This window comes from Harpia harpyja, chromosome 17, assembly GCF_026419915.1.
Source record: "Harpia harpyja isolate bHarHar1 chromosome 17, bHarHar1 primary haplotype, whole genome shotgun sequence".
Taxonomy (NCBI): Eukaryota; Metazoa; Chordata; class Aves; order Accipitriformes; family Accipitridae; genus Harpia; species Harpia harpyja.
Genome location: NC_068956.1, coordinates 7,900,309 through 7,916,723, shown reverse-complemented (window position 1 = coordinate 7,916,723; position 16,415 = coordinate 7,900,309). Strand labels below are relative to the sequence as shown.

The following is a 16,415-nucleotide window of genomic DNA, read 5'->3' as shown; positions in this document are numbered from 1 at the left end:
GGTGCTAAACTCTCACATAGGAATGGTGCAAAAGATCAACCGGAGTCATTCCATGTCCAAAGAAGAGCAACGAAGCTGGTGAAGGGTCTGGAGCACAAGGCTTATGAAGAGCGGCTGAGGGAACTGGGGTTGTTCAGCCTGGAGAAAAGGAGGCTGAGGGGAGACCTTATCGCTCTCTACAACTACCTGAAAGGGGGTTGGTCTCTTCTCCCAAGTAACAAGGACAAGAGGAAACAGCCTCAAGTTGCACCAAGGGAGGTTTAGACTGGCTATTAGGAAAAATTTCTTTCCCAAAAGGGTTGTCAAGCATTGGAACAGGCGGCCCAGGGAAGTGGTTGAGTCACCATCCCTGGAGATATTGAAAAGACCATGTAGATGTGGTGCTTAGGGACATGGTTTAGTGGTGGACTTGGCAGTGCTGGGTTAACGGTTGGACTCGATGACTTTAAAGGTCCTTTTCGACCCAAATCATTCCAATTACGAGAACCTCAGAAACAGTTATAACTTACAAGAAGATGGATTTGTACATGCAACAGTTAGACACCAGTGGCTGCCGGCCACCTGCTGAGACCCTTGCTGCTGGCACCCATGCCTGTTTGACACATGCATAGACAACAGAAAAAGCAGCCTCAACTCCCAATACAATAGCACTGTGCCTGTTGTAAAAGACACATTTTTACAGACTGTTAATCTGTATTCAAGTCTCTCAGTCAGATAGCAAATATAAGAAATTAATTTTATTTTCTTAAATGAAGATCATAAATAATTTAATGCACAGAATGTAAGAATGGGCAGGATAGCAGCAAGTTCAACTGTAAACAGAATAAAATTGCAATTAAAAAAATTGCCACTAATCAGTAATACATACTCTTCAGCCCATAAAGGGCCTACTCTTACTTAAAAGTTTAATCCAGGAAGACTTTTATTTTAATTATTATTTTATTAAAAGAATCAAACCAAGCATACGCATTTGTACTCAACAAAGTGTAACTGCTTCAGTTTTGGAAGGCATCCACCTGCTAATCTCCCATCTCTGCAACAAGAGTTGTGAAGTCCTTGCAGAAGGTAGAGGGGTCATCACCAGAAGTCAGGAGTGTCAGTGTGTCCCACAGGGTTACAGAACAGTCCAGCAGAGCATGGAGATGGGAGGAGGACGACCACCACCACACTGGCACCACTGAGATGCTGAGTATTTCCATGTTACAAGTCAGATCCTATGCCCCCAAAATATGTGAGGGTTTATGGGAAATACTCTGCACTACTTGAAGGGAGGAAGTAAGAGCATTTATCTGCCCCAGGGCTGTACACAGTTGCCAGGAGTAGAGGCATTTCCCCTTGGAAAGATAAAGACAGAGAAGTTCTCCCATTCTGTTGGCCTCTGGGGTTATGGAAATTGCAAGAGATACTGAAAAAAAAATAAATCTATGGAGACGTTTTAGTTCTACATGAGATTTTTGATTTATGTAAACCAGTTTTCAAGAAAAACAAGGATTCTTCAGTAAAGGCCTTGGAGTGTGTGTTTATATAAGTAAAAAACCCCAAAGGGCCAGGCTTCAATCTGTCAGAAGAGAGGAACAAACTGAAGGGAAAAGTCCAGATCCTATATTTAAGATTAATTTACTTGGATCAGAGTAGATCTGTTGGAATCTGGCATTAGTATTCCCATACTGGGAATATTAACTTGGGAACAGTATTCCCCTTTCAAGGCCATACCAAATGTTTCATATTTCCATTTTTGAGAGGAGCTGAGAGTGAGAACGTTCCACTGAGAATGTTCCAAAAAGAAAACTATTCTAAAACACATTAGGAAACACTTTCTGATTTAGCATAAGAAGTCCTTTGAAATAAATACAGTATTCAATAGGGGACAATGAAATATTACTGTTTGCCTCTACTTACCCCCTCAGTTATTTTGATCCTTAGTGTCACATATTCAGAAAACATTTTTAGTGCACAGTAGGAATATCAAAACAAAAAGGTACCAAGGTTTTCTACAGCACAAACATGATCACTGAACTGATGTTGCCTGCGTGGCCTTTTCTCCATCTGTATTTGATGCAGTCATTCCATTTAGATCTATTTCCAGAACCTGTAAAATCCCAGTGCTATTGCTAAGCAAGTGAATACCGAAGCTGTTAAAAAAAAACAAACAAAAGGGAAATCATTAGCCGAATGCTAAATTGTATCACCTTCTACATACAGGAAATTAACTGCAAACAGGTGGAAGAATGATAACAACTATAGAGCAGAGCCTCCTAAACTTCCTGAATTGCTGTAGATGCAATAGAATCATTTTAGAAGACTATGACTTAGATGTAATATCCTGCACAGTAGCACTGCCCAGGTGGTGAGACAGGAGGTCAAATTCAGCAGCCTGAGGAACCACATTTTCAGGGACACATCTGAGTAACTACGCTGGATAATACAGAGCACAACAGGCTACAGTAACTTCTACTATTGTCACCCATCTATTGGAAATTGTATTACAGGAGAGATGGCTGTACCAGGTCTTGCATTAAACATAATTAAAATGATTTCCCACTGAACAAAATGACAAGGAACTAACAATACACATATCTGATACAACACTAGGGTATCTAGGCAGCACCTCTGAAGCCTGATGAGTTGTCTTTCAAATTTGTTAAGCTGCTGTTTCAATTAGTGTTAGAATAAAGCTAATTATGTTTCCCTTTGAACTTGTTCTCACTTCCAAAAATAACGCATCACTCTCTTATGCAGCTCCAATACAATAAAAATTTCAGTGGTTATGTATATATTGAGAAGACAGTCTCAACTCAGACTGAAATTTATTCTGCTTGGCAGGGGGAAGTACCAGTACCACCACACTGAAACGATGTGTCTGTGGACGACTGAATGGGAAATGGAACTGGTCACTCGCAGACTAGTCCCGAATGACAGCTAACTTTCAGGGTAACCTAAATGACCTCAGGAGAACTTTTGTAGCAACTCCGCCACATAAATGGCTGCCCTGCAGCAAGCAGAGGTACTCTCAGACTAGGCAAGGCATTTAGGCTTTTCTTTTTGTTTTCTAAATCATGTCCATATTCCTCCTAATCCCAGTTCTGGGCACAATCCTAGTCCAACTGCAGCAATGTCTGCAGGCTCCCATCGCTTCTGTGTTCTATGTCACATTTCTTCCAGTTGGGGGTGTCTGTGTGTGCCTGCGTCTATCTCCCCCACCCAAACCCAGTTGTCTGCTAACAACTGACTTCTTGAATTCACTTAGCATATACTCTTGAATAAAATTTTACACGTCCAAAATACAATACTGGTACTCACCTCCTTGCCTATCACATACCTGCCAAATAACGTATTGTATCAAGTTTATTCGATTCCATGAGCGTTTTTAAGGAAGCTATTTCAGTGTCAATTTTATTACTGATTTCTGAGATAACACTGTTGGTACTTGAATCCTGAAACATTAAAAGACAGCATATATTTGACAGTGATCTCTAGCCCTTTCAGCTTTGCAAAGCCAAATAAGAATACCATGCTACCAGCAACAAGAGAGAGAAACAAATTTCCAACCTATCACTGAAGTAAAATACGTAACTGGTAAGAGACCTTAGAAGACACAGAACAGCATTTAATACAATCCAGGAAGAATACTGGAGAGAGAGAGAAAAAAAGAGAAAACTCAGATCATACAGACATTTGTCCCTGATATGCCACTGCCTCCTAAAGGGGGCATTCTACAGCGCCTAGATAGTACCCCTAAATCTTTGCAAAACAAAGGTTTAAGCATTCACAAGCCATATCCAGAAAAGGGAGGAGACGCTGAAGATGGGACATGTCCACCTTCAGCCTCTTAGTCTTCAGCGCCCGCTAGCACCTTTGAGGACTTCCAGCCCTTGAAATACTTGCTTGGCTGTCGGCACTGGAACCATCCCTCTGGTACAGCTGATCAGCTCATCTGTTAATACTGGGAAGGGCAGCACGACAGTGCACATCCCACCTGTAACAGCCTGCACGCAAGATACTCGGGAAGCGAGAGACAAGGCTAGGATGCCTCCTCCTGCCTGAACAGTGTTCAGTGCCATTCTCACAGGCCTAGGCAATAGACACGTACAACAGACATGAGTGATACAGCCCAGCCTTTTGCTTTATCACATTCAAAAATCTACTAACTTTCACAAAAGTTTGGGGTTTACATAACGTGCAATGTGTAACTGTATCCCGCTCAATATAAAATGAGCTTTGTTCAATACTTACTTTTTTATGAAACTCTGTAGTTGCTTCCATCAGTTTCCTCTCCTGATCTGTAAACTGTGGATAGAAGATAAATTACAATTGTAGTAACAGAAAACAAGACACAGAACTGGAAAGAGTATCTTGATAGACCAGCTTACCATATCTGTCACTCTGCTCCTTTCCAGGTTTATGTCTAGCTTGCTGTCAGCTCGGATTTTACCAGTTTCATTCTTTAAAGCAAATAAAAATTATGAAAATAACTATTTACTCTCCCTAACAGGAGTGTGTAGATACTTACTGTTTACTTACCAGTAGCTGCTGTTTAACTTGATCTAATTCAATCTTCATTTTCTAAGTGCAGAGGAGAAAAAAAAAACAATTTTACAAATTCAGAAAACTGCTGACCAAGTTAATCAGTCAGGTAAGTGTTAACACCACATGCACGCAATTATTCTTCCGTAATTTTTCTCCCAATGGGGCAATTTGTTCTTGATTAAATATCCTAACTGGTGTGTTCAATTTGTATAGCCATATAGAATCTGCTGGGAATTTTGCTCAAAATAAAGGGATTATTTTGTAACGATGACAATCTTGTAATTCTGAGACTAAAGACAGCAGAAAAATACCAAAATGCTATTAAGCAAAAGCAAAACATGTCTCAATCACCAGTTTAATTAAATTGTTGCAAAGAAACAGCCAACTACTCTCCCTGCGTTCTATGGTTAATGGTGACAGGACTGTACCAGAATCACCCTTAAATAAAATTACAGATGATTCTAAGATGTGTAGATTTTTTTTACTTTACAGAAGAACCGAGCAAGTCTTATCACATGAAATGTATTTTTCTGTGATCACAGAAGTTGTAATCTACAAACACTTCAACTCCGATAAAAGTATCCGGAATTACTTTTACATTCATATTTTGTTCCACAAAAATGTACAACAGGTATAACCCAACATATATTACAATTTAACTGCTTAATTAAAAATATTTATTAGTACCTCATTCTCTGCTCTCAAATTTGCAAATTCACTTTTCTCCAGGATGACCATATCTTTTCGAATGGAGTCCAAATGCGCCATTATCTGCTGTAAAGTTATTTCCTTTGAAACAATAAAACATGTTAAGTTGCGCACTTTCTGGCAAATAAAGGAAAGTAAAGATTTTTGGGTCTGAAATTATGAAATTAGCTACTGCAAAGCACAAAAATGAGGAGACTTTCCAGCAAGAAAGTGACAGAAACACAGAATTTTATAGCTGTAATTTGTTTGAAAGACTCAAGAGGTTTTGGTTTTGTGCTTTTTCTGTTGCTTTTATATACTAACTCTGAATTTAAGCAAAAAACGCCAGTAGTATTAATCCAAGTAGCTATAAAATGAAATAGACCCAAAACTACAGGTTAGTCCTTCATCCTCTTCCATTTTCTATGAACGTTCAGTAGCCTATGAAGCATTAATTGTTGGTTTTAATCCAGTTCCTAAGTAAGCACTTCCATTTCTTGCCCACAAAGTCATCAAAAGCCAAAGACTTAATGATACAAGTATCACACTGTCCTCTCAGCATCACAAGTCTGACGGACACTAGTAAAAGATTGCTAAAAAGCACTGAAAAAAACCTTCCTGGTGTTTGGACTAACGAGTTCAGAATTCAACTATTTACAAACTACAGAGTGAAAATAAAGGAAGAAATTTTGTATTTTAGAATCTTGAAAGCTATACTCCTTTAGTTAGCATAAGGAAGTTACCCTGCTATTCAGCATGGAAAATAATGTATCTCTGTGGGATTCTGCTTTTAAAGCTGAGCGCCAGCAAAATGAAGAGCTCTCATCCAGACTACAAGCAAACAGTACTTCTCAGATCCTACGCTGAACTAAATTTGTTAAAATATGCCCTGACCCAACTTCCACTGAAGTCTGACTACTTCGTTGAACACAATAAAGTTTTTACAATTCCTGGGAAAACTTCAGTTGCATTTACACTAAGGAGCTAATTTCCCACATCCCATCTTAAAACATTCAGTCTCAACACTGACTACACTATAAAAACCAGAACACAATTCCATGCAAATTATATTTGGGATACCGACTTTACACATAATAGGATTTCCAAAAAGAAAGGTTTCCATTTTGATGAAAAAAGAGACACACAAGCTTTTGTCTTCTTCTGAGATTTATAGAAAAAAAGAGATAACTTTCATTCAGAATAAATGCCAGTAAGATAAAAATCTGTTGGAAGTAAGGCTCAGCAGTTTAAATAAAATAGCAATGAATGCTTAATTGCATTAACTCATTGAAGAAGAATGGCACCTAATTTCAGCTTGCACAGCCTTCCTGAGTAATTATTAAAACCATTACCGTGCATCAGAGCTCTATTACCCTGGCCCAGATGTCTAGCCTACAAGAAAAACTAAAGTTCTTTTTATTTTGGCAATTTGTTAAAACGAAACTTGTCACCACCTCTATTATCAGCGGAAAACCCAGACATGCTACTTCACTGATTCACTGCCTCCAGATACGTCCACAAACATGAACTTGAGTATCTAAGTGAAGAAGACACCTCAGTGCTTTGCTTGAGTGCAGGCTGAGGTGCTGACCTAGCCAGCGCAAACAGCTAGGTTTATACCAGCAACCGAATAATTCAGAGCCCACTTGCTGTCCCCGAGGGCACGTGACACACCACAGATTACATCCAGATGGCTAAAATATCTTCCTCCTAAATCAAGGTGGCTCTGACCACGCTGCCTGGTGGGAACAGTTCCTGGCCCTACACTTTCACAGAAATTGTGCCCTGGTCAGGGAGATGGAGAGCTGGCACAGGTCAAAATCAAGCCAAGGCACCGCAGTGGCTCTGGACGACCATGTGCCGGTGCCTGAGCCCTCACCCTAGCCATGTTTAGCTTTTACTATAGATGGAGCTTTAAAGACTGAAATGCAGAGCAAAATAATGAAATAGTTTTAATAGTAGTTTTTAGTTTATGAATAGGAAAATAGGACAAATACAGTGTATCTCAGAACAGAGTTGACATCCTTACTGAAGTTCAGTAAAAACCCTGACAATTTTCTGGTATTTTAGGTGGTCTTGTCATCTCTCAGGAACCCCTCCTTGACTCTCTCTTCTGCCCTCAACCATTGTAAAACACAGTTAAAAGTTTGGTTTCCCCTCAGAGCTTTTCAGCTGCACATGAAGCAATCTGCATTATGTTTATAAATTGTGGCTGCATTTGGAAAACACTCCTGTGAGATGAAAGGTGCAAGATATTACTATTCTTAATACCACCTTGAAACAGGAAAACCTACCTCAGTGAAGTGTTTATAGTACTATAGAAAGTTGCTCACTTGTCTTTTAAATACGCAAATATGAACCATTATAGCTACACAGCACTGTATATGTACACCATAGACTACTTTTTACCTGCTGAGCTTGTGTAACCATATCCTTATAGACTGTGTCTAAACTGACATTCGACAGGGTTATTAATGCCGATACAATGGTCTCCGCTTGCTCCTTCCCAAAGCCTAAAAGATAGTTAAAGGATGACATGTTAAGGTAATATTAGAAAGCTGGATGAAGATAAGAGCAAGAAGTACGTAATAAATGGGGACACTGAAGTGCTGTACCTAACTACAGTGGCAAATGGGAAGTCACACAGTTACTGAAAACTGACAGCGAGAAACCAGTCACTGTGACTTTTAAATAGAAAAAAACCAGACTTAATGCTGCAAAAATCTGAAGCACGTTAACTTAATATACAGAAATAGTCTATGCATGCAGCTGACAGGAGGACCAAATTTCTGTACATTGTTTAACTATTCATGCACTATAGAAATAATTCAGCAAAATTTTACTTTATAATGAACTTTTGCAAATTCTGTTAAAACCAAACTTACCTTGAGCTACAAAGCATGCATCCTATAGAATAATAAAATTAAAAGGTAAGCCTGCATATATTGAAATTGTTCTGCACAGACACAAATGCACGCAAAACTCATTTTAAAACTGCTGCATCCATTGCCCGCAGAATGAATTCAAACTGGGATTTCTGCTTTCTGATGATAAAAATTACACTTTGTCCATAGCTTGGTGCAATTCTGAAGTGTTAAAGATGATGTGTGGTGAATAGTGGAAAAAAAACCCGAGCTGCCACTTTAGCCATATCTGATCTAGTGCTGAGAGCTTTTGCCCTGAAGATTTATTTCCAGCAATCTCACTGATGTGTTGTATTTCAATTGGCCCATTTTATAAAGTGGGGTCAATTAACGTTTTGTTGAAAAATGCTTTCAAGGCAAACTATTTTGAGAAATATGCCACTGCTCCCTTCTAAAATATGGTATTGTCAAGCTGCAACATTGGTTTACATTACTAAAAAAAAGCTATGCATGCTTTATGACAGTTTCCTTCCACTAAGAGGTGTCATAGTATTGCTTCAGTTCCTCTGAATTTTCAGGGTTACTTAGGTATTATTTTGTACTTCCTCTATAGCAGGAACTGTCCTTATTGCATGGAAGTTTAGAAAATGCAGAGAAATTCATATAAGCAAGAGAATGGAGCCTGAAAACTGCCTGCAGCAAGTCTGAGAAAAACTAAATGCCTCTCTCACTTTTGTGATACGTATAGGTTTTGCCTATAGAGCCCACCCACTGTAGTACTGAAGTATTTGTAGAAGTTATGAAATAAATTAAACTGAATAACAACACAGTGTCCCAGCACCAGACAGACTTCACCGCAAGAGCTCTAAAGGAACCTGAGGAAGAAATAGTTGAATTAGTACTGGGGACAAGTAACATCTCACAAACTACCTCAGTTACCCGAGGACTGGAAAATGGCAAATACAGTGTCAGTTTTTAAAAACAGTTCCAGAAGAGATGTAGGGAACTACAGGCTGACAAGTCTGACATGCATGAAAAAACCCCCAAACATCATTAGCGGACTATTAGGAGTCTTCTAACTACTAATACATATTATCATTAGACCCAAATAGTGGAAAAAATCCTAACATCAGATTGGATAAGGTTCTAACTGTCACTTAGGAGAAAGATCGTGGGATTTTAAAAGGTAGTTGCTAGTCTGATGAAGATATCAGCTCAATGCTTAGTAGGGATCAATAAAGCAAACCAAACCCTTAGGAATTACTAAGAAAAGGAGCAGAGAACGAAACAGATGCAACATTAAGTCGCTATTCAAATCCACAGGACATTCAGTTGTCGAGTAATGCCAGCAGCTCTGTTCCCTCCCCTTTGAAACAGGATGTGATAGAAGTGGAAAAGATTCACAGAAGGGCATCATGCATGGTCAAAAGTATGGAAAAGCTACTGCTCAAGGAAAAATTCAACAAGTTCGGATTCTTCTGTTTGGAAAAGAATGATGGGGAAGTAGGACAGAATTTTACATAATCATGAATGACATGAGAGATCAATTGTTCATTCCCTCTTCCCACAAAAGAGCTGAGCAGGCATCAAATTAACCTTGTAGAAGCCAGATTCTGCAGAAACAAAAGGAGTGGATGTCTGAAACTCCATGAGAAAGGATGTCTGGGGTACTAATCAGTTTATAGTGGTTCAGGGGCTGAATAAGCATGTGACAAGAATTCCATTGAAGGTTACTAAAACTCATAGCTGACCCAAAATACCTCTGGAGTGAAGAGAATTGGAGGCTTAGAAAGGACAAGAGGATGTGTCACATACATCTGCCCTGTTCTAACACTCTTGTGCAGGCACTGACTCACAGCTGCTGTCAGGAGACAGAAATGAGGGCCAGATGGACCTTTCATCTGACTTCAGCCAGCCACACTCACCAAATAAAAATGCAGGTATTAAGAATGCATCATGGCACTATGCTGCTGCAAATATTTCTAGTTAGAAAAAACCTTACGTTACTATTAGCAGGCTAGTAGAAGAAACTTCTATTAAAGCTTCATTTTTGCTAGCAAACAGTTCTTTAACTGTGACTTTACATTTGTTAACTGTATTATGTTCCTTGGCTGGAAGGCACTATATGAACTTGTCTACAGCTACAAATAAGGCAAATCTAATGTAACAGTTACTTGTATAGTTACAGAGGCATCAGTGTCAGATGCCTCTCCTTCACCAGCGTCCTTGAGAGGCTGCCAGAACATTTTGTAACACCAAGTATTGGTACTTTGGGAAAATTGATAGCACTCAAAGTTATAGTACTTAAAATAAAAGTTTTCCTTTGAATTATTTATCAGATATCACTTACCATGGGCTTCCAGATCCTGCACTAGAGCATGGGTATCAAAAGTTACCTTCCGCTGCTCCAGGGGAGTGATTTCAACCCTTCTGACATCATACGACTTCCTAACGAGCGTGGCAGCAAAACCTGGAAGTGACAACATGTGCCTTAAACTTAACCTGATTGGTTTATCATGCAATAAGCTAATTTTAATTTCTTTCATCATAGCAAAGCTGCATGGATATTGCAACAAAAAGCTGGGTCCTTTTGATCGCTTGGTTGCAGCACGTGTCAGAAACCATCAATCCCTTTTCCATAGGAAATCTACACCAACTAGGACTCATATATTGATCTTACGTCCATTTGTGTAACTAGGAAGCTGTGTAACAGACAAGCATCCTGATACAACAAAAAACCACCACAAACAATTGTTTTGTAATATCTGAGAAACATCACTTTTAAAAGATCAGCAGTTCTAACATACTGCCAATTTCTACTGGTTACAGCTAACATCATTCATTTGGTTCTTCACAAAATCCCTCAATCACATTCTTTTTACATTTTCTTCTGTCAGCAAGGAGAGTGCCATGTGCGAAGATAAAGCTACAGGTTTTTTTTTTTAGCAAGCTATGCAAATCTAATGTTCAGAATGAATTTGTTGGTTCACCAGGAAAGTAATTGGGAAACAAAGTGATACAGTGTTTGCACCTAATACCTCAGAGATGGGTATTAAAGATCCACTCTATTTATTACACAAGTGCCTTCCCACAAGATGTTTCACTGCTTCTCCTACTTTATTTCAAGCATATCTTTCCCATCATTTTATCTTTGTGGGGCCTTGCATGTTACAGATTCTGTTCTGATAGAGTCTTTGTTATCTAAAAAGCCCTGTTACTTCTAAATCCATGCTTATTCGAAGCCTTTTGCACTACTGGCTCTCTGCCTTAACCAAAATGTTGTTCTGTACCTTATCTAGACCTTTACGCAAAACCTTTATATCATTTAAACAACAGGGAAGTTATATTGTGCCACTGCTAAATAAATCAAGTTATGTGCTACCTTGTATCTGCTCTAAAGAAGTGACTATAATGAAGCCAGCTGCAGTATCCAAACCAAAGTCTGTTTAAGATTTAAGAAACGAAGGAAAGATTTGTGTTTAAGTGCGTGAACACTGAGTACTACGCGCAAATAATTTAAAATAACTCTAACATTTACCGTGGAATAAAATGTTCTTTTTTCACTGAGCCATGACAGCTTTTAAACACACAGCTCTTTGTCCTCTAAATGCGTTAGTGGATTTTTTTTCATTGGATTGAACATATATATTGTAGAGACATTCTCTCAGAAAAGCTAATATTACAGCGTGAAGCTTTGGGTTGCCTAGACATGCTGCTCTTTCTCCTCCCGATTCACTCCTCTATTGACTCTCGGCCCAAAGCTGTCTTCCAAATGAAGCCTGAGCCTGGTGGACAACTACCAGCCAAAACTCTTAACAAACTCACCGACGTTTTCACAGACCGTATCCGACACACCATTTCGTGATGCCTTTCTGCACCCCCTGGCTAACTCCCGTTGCTCCTCCTGCCTCAAACGCTCTGTCAGTCCCCACAAGCTACTCAAGCGACCGCTCTTGCCCACGTAACGCAGCCCTGCCCTCAGCCTTGTGACAGCCCCAAAGGAAGGCGCTTTGTGCTCTCTCACACACCGCCGCGGGGACAGGCCCCGAGGCCGAGGTTACCCCCTACCCCAGCAGGCAGCCTTCCGCCCCCTCCTGCCGCTTTCGCTCCTCGTCCCCCGGGCCAAGGGGCCGAGCACGGCCCTCCGGCGCCTCTCACCTCTCCGAGGAACCAGAGGCAGCAGGGCCCGGAGCGGCAGCGGACCCGACCGGGAGCCGCCGCCGCCACCACCACCGCCGCCCCAGGCGAGGAGCGCGGCGCCGCGCCCGGCGCCCCTCATGGCGGCACAGGCCCACCACTTCCGGCGCCAGGCACCACCCGCCGTCCCCACTGCGCAAGCGCCGTCCGCACGCCTTTCCGCTCCGGCCCCGCGGGGCACGCTGGGTACTGTAGTCCGCGGCCGCAGGGAAGGGGCCCGGCTGGAGGGAGGCGGCGCTGCGCCGCCATGCGGAGGGGAGGAGCGGCAGCGCGCGCTGCGCATGCGCACGCAGCGGCCCTTGCCGGGCGCGCAGCGGTGCGGCCGCCATCTTGGGTCTCGGCGGGTGGTCTCGCGTCGTTCCTCGTCGTTTCTGAGCTGAAGTTGCTGGCCGCAACCTGGCCGCTGCAGACCGCAGGCGTTTCTCGGAGCTTGGCTAAGGCTGGGTGATAGGCCAGAGGCCGATCTGTAGCAAATCAGCTGCAGCAAATCAGTCTGGGTTGGGCGGGGTGTCAGGCCAGCGATGGCCGTCTGGTCTGTGGTGCTGTGGCGTGTGTACAAGGTGTCGATGCCTGTTCAGAGCCAAGATGAACGGGCAGAGTTAAAACACCCACAGGGCACAGCGGGTAGACGAAGAGATAGGAGGAGAATCTGCAGACTGCTCTTGCTTGAAAAACGTGCAGAGAAGGGATATCCAGAGATAGGCTTGCGTCAGTGGGCTCGTCCAAGGGCTCAGAGATAAGCAGTGCTCTAACCAGCTCAGAAATGGAAAAACATCCTGGGTATCACACTGCTAATTAGATTAAAGGACACTTCACTTTGCTGCTGGACAGCATGTGCACCCTGGGGAGGTTTGTCATAACGTATCTGGGTGAAACAACCCGTGAAGGTGCCGTGGCTATTACCTGTGTTACGCTGTGGAGCAGCGACTAGGCAGCCCTGGGGCCAGCTGAATTGCTTTTGTGCCATGTCAGCCTGATGGAACATCCTTGAGGTGTACATGAGAATCCAGGACGGTGTGCCCAGTGTTTTGAGCGTTCCCCAAAGAGTGCTTAAACAGAAGTTTGAGTAAGACAGACTTCATAATCTAGCCCAGCACAGGAGAGCATGTCAAAGACCTTCCTTGTAAGAGCCCTGATGTTGCTACCCTTCAGGACAGAATGATTTCTGGGCAGGCAGGGTGCAGAGAAAAAGCAGGCTGCCTACAAGCCATACAGAATTCAGAGCAATTCGGATCTGTATAGGTGCAGGCGTGGAGCATCCATGCAACTAGCGTGAACAGGCAAATTCAGCTCTGGAGGCTGCAAACCTATTGACCAAAAATGCAGGGTCTAGTGATGTGAGGGCTGAGCATTCACTGCAAACACACAATCCCACGACAGACTTTGGGAGAAGAAAACAGCCCTGAATTTCTCTTACATATGGACTTCCATGCCTGTATACAGAGTTAGAATTAGATTTGTGATGGAGAGGACTGTGCAGAGTCTACAGGGCCCTGTTTTCTCCCAGCTCTATTTGGATGATGTGAGCTGCTCCTGACTTAGCCTGATTTCCCCTTATTCTCTGTCCTGAACTTACTCTAGCCTCAGACAACTGCCATAGGTGAACCTCTCTAAGCCTGCCTCTGTCTATGTCCAAGTATCCCTAACTTTAAATGCAAACCCAGCCCTAGCTCCAGTTCTGAAAGATGAAACTATAACTCTGGATCCTCGTGCTTTTGAACTCTGAAGCTTTCAAATGGCAACCCGTTTTCATTTTACTCCCTATGACAGCAAAATGCAGATTTCACAGCCTCAGAATTTTTTTGCAAAATTGAATTCTTGCTTTTCAGTTTGTGCTAGTTAGAATAAAATACATCAGGCGCTCTCAGACATCTGTTTCACTGTAGAAGTCCAGGGATGCTGAAGTTACGTCTTAAAATAAAAGTGCAGAGCAAAAAAGAAGATTGCCGGTGGTACTTTTTAGAAAAAGTTCTAACTGAAATTGTAAAGTTTAAAAGCCATGATATAAGACATCTGTGATTAAAAAAAGATGCATTTTTCAGCAGTTAACAGCAGCTGCAGGTTGTCTGAAGTCACCCCTCTGTGCTTTTCCCAGAGGCCTACTTCTCTTGCAGCCAGTATGATGCAATGCTTTAAGCTGAACACATAAAAATTCAGGCTTTCAGAGCAGAAAAATCTCCTTGGTAATAAAAACCCCTTGATTTTATCCCAAGCACAAATACAGGCTGGGCAATGAGTGGATTGAAAGCAGCCCTGCAGAGAAGGACTTGGGGATACTGGTGGATGAAAAACTGAATATGGGCTGGCAATGTGCATTTGCAGCCCAGGTGGCCAACTGTATCCTGGGCTGCATCAAAAGCAGTGTGGCCAGCAGGTTGAGGGAGGGGATTCTGCCCCTGTACTCCGCTCTGATGAGACCCTCATCTGGAGTACTGTGTTCAGCTCTGGGGCCCCCAACATAAGAAGGACATGGACCTGCACGAGCAGGTCCAGAGCAGGGCCACGAAGATGATCAGGGGGCTGGAGCACCTTTCCTATGAAGACAGGCTGAGAGAGTTGGGGTTGTTCAGCCTGGAGAAGAGAAGGCTTCAGGGAGACCTTATAGCACCTTCCAGTACCTAAAGGGGGCCTACAGGAAAGATGAGGAGGGACTCTTTATTCAGGGAGTGTAGTGACAGGATGAGGGGTAATGGCTTTAAACTGTAGATTTAGATTAGATATTAGGAAGAAATTCTTTACTGTGAGGATGGTGAGGCACTGGAACAGGTTGGCCAGAGAGAAGTTGTGGCTGCCCCATCCCTGGCAGTGTTCAAGGCCAGGTTGGATGGGGCTTTGAGCAACCTGGTCTAGTGGAAGGTGTCCCTGCCCATGGCAGGGGGGTTGGAACTAGATGATGTTTAAGGTCCCTTCCAACCCAAACCATTCTGTGATTCTATGATTTTGAGTTACGTGAAGGTCCCTTCTGTTGGGAGGTTGGCTTCAGCCTTCATTGAACCACTTGTCTCCATTCAGTGGAAGGGGCTCCTTTCAGTCATTTCAGTGGACTCCTCGCTTATGTGGAGCTTTGCTCCTGCCTTGTTTCCTTCTGTTCATAAGAGCCAGTTGGGGAATCTTAATTTGTTCAGAGGCGTTTCCTCTTTCAGGGCATGATTTTCATTCAGAGGATTTCTAGGCTGAGAACGAAGATGGAACTAAGATGTGTACGGGATACTTGGGGGAAGAATCACTGCTACCAGTGGCAGTTGTCTGAACCAGGGTGATAAAGAAGGCAAGCAGCTGAGGAGCTGAACGGAAGGGTGCTTGCAGGAAAGCAAGCACCTGGTACCTGTACCAAGGTTTAACTTCACAGTCCTGCCATGGTAACAGATGCAGGATTCAGCAGAAATGCTCGAACAAGCCTATCCTTATTTAAAGCATTGAGTTTCCAAGTCAACAACTCCTGTGTTGCCAAGATACAGACATTAGAAAAAAATCCCAACAATAGCAACAAAAAGCTGTCACTAACGGAGAAGAGCCCTGGATCCGCGCCCTCTCTGCAGGGACGTTATTGTTCAGCACTAACAATGTCACACACAGGCTCAGGATGGCAATTGCTCCTTGAGCGGCACGCAAGTCCTTTCCAACCACAAAGGCTTCCCTCGCAGGACAGAAAGGCTGAGTGCCCTAGGGTGCTGGTTTTCTACATCAGACAGACAGTGAGCCGGCAAACTGGGTGTTTGGAAGCTGTAATTTCTGGCAGCCAGTACCATCAACTGAACTCGGTTCATCTTCGTAATAGAGAGAGCTGCTCTGGAGATAATAAGGGCGGCTGTCCCAGCTTGCCGTAGGAGGGCAGCAGCCTACAGCCAGACAGGGTCTGACGATGGGACTGTGTATGCTGATCAACTCACCCTACCGCTCTGTTTTATTTATTGTCATTTATACAAATACGGTGGAGGGCAGCTATTCCTATGCTCTCAGCCAGTCATCCTGCAGCTTTTGCATGCACACAAGTAACACATCTCCATATTGTCTGTTTGTCCATCTGGATGAGGGCTTGCAGCAGGGATTATTTCATTCTGACATACTCTGCAAAGATGCTGTAGGACAGAAGGCCCTCCTCTCAAACAGATGAAAATAAGGAGGGCAAGCAGATGTGGA

General features: G+C 42.7%; 1 protein-coding gene across 3 annotated transcripts; it reads right to left on the bottom strand.

Annotated features, from left to right (window-relative positions):
* Positions 1–717: 717 nt before the first annotated feature.
* On the bottom strand, positions 718–12,391 carry CCDC90B (coiled-coil domain containing 90B). Of its 3 annotated transcripts, XM_052812237.1 has the most exons (9): positions 12,237–12,390; positions 10,429–10,548; positions 7,624–7,727; positions 5,215–5,316; positions 4,522–4,563; positions 4,371–4,442; positions 4,234–4,287; positions 3,320–3,434; positions 718–2,132 (listed from the first exon to the last, which is right to left on the bottom strand). In XM_052812237.1, exons 1-9 carry the CDS (start codon positions 12,355–12,357, stop codon positions 2,077–2,079), a joined length of 786 nt encoding a protein of 261 aa, XP_052668197.1. In that variant the 5' UTR covers positions 12,358–12,390; the 3' UTR covers positions 718–2,076. The 3 variants fall into 3 exon arrangements, with proteins under 3 accessions (XP_052668197.1, XP_052668198.1, XP_052668199.1); XM_052812238.1 differs by lacking the exon at positions 3,320–3,434 and having other exon boundaries at positions 12,237–12,391; XM_052812239.1 differs by lacking the exons at positions 7,624–7,727; positions 12,237–12,390.
* Between the last annotated feature and the right edge of the window lie 4,024 nt (positions 12,392–16,415).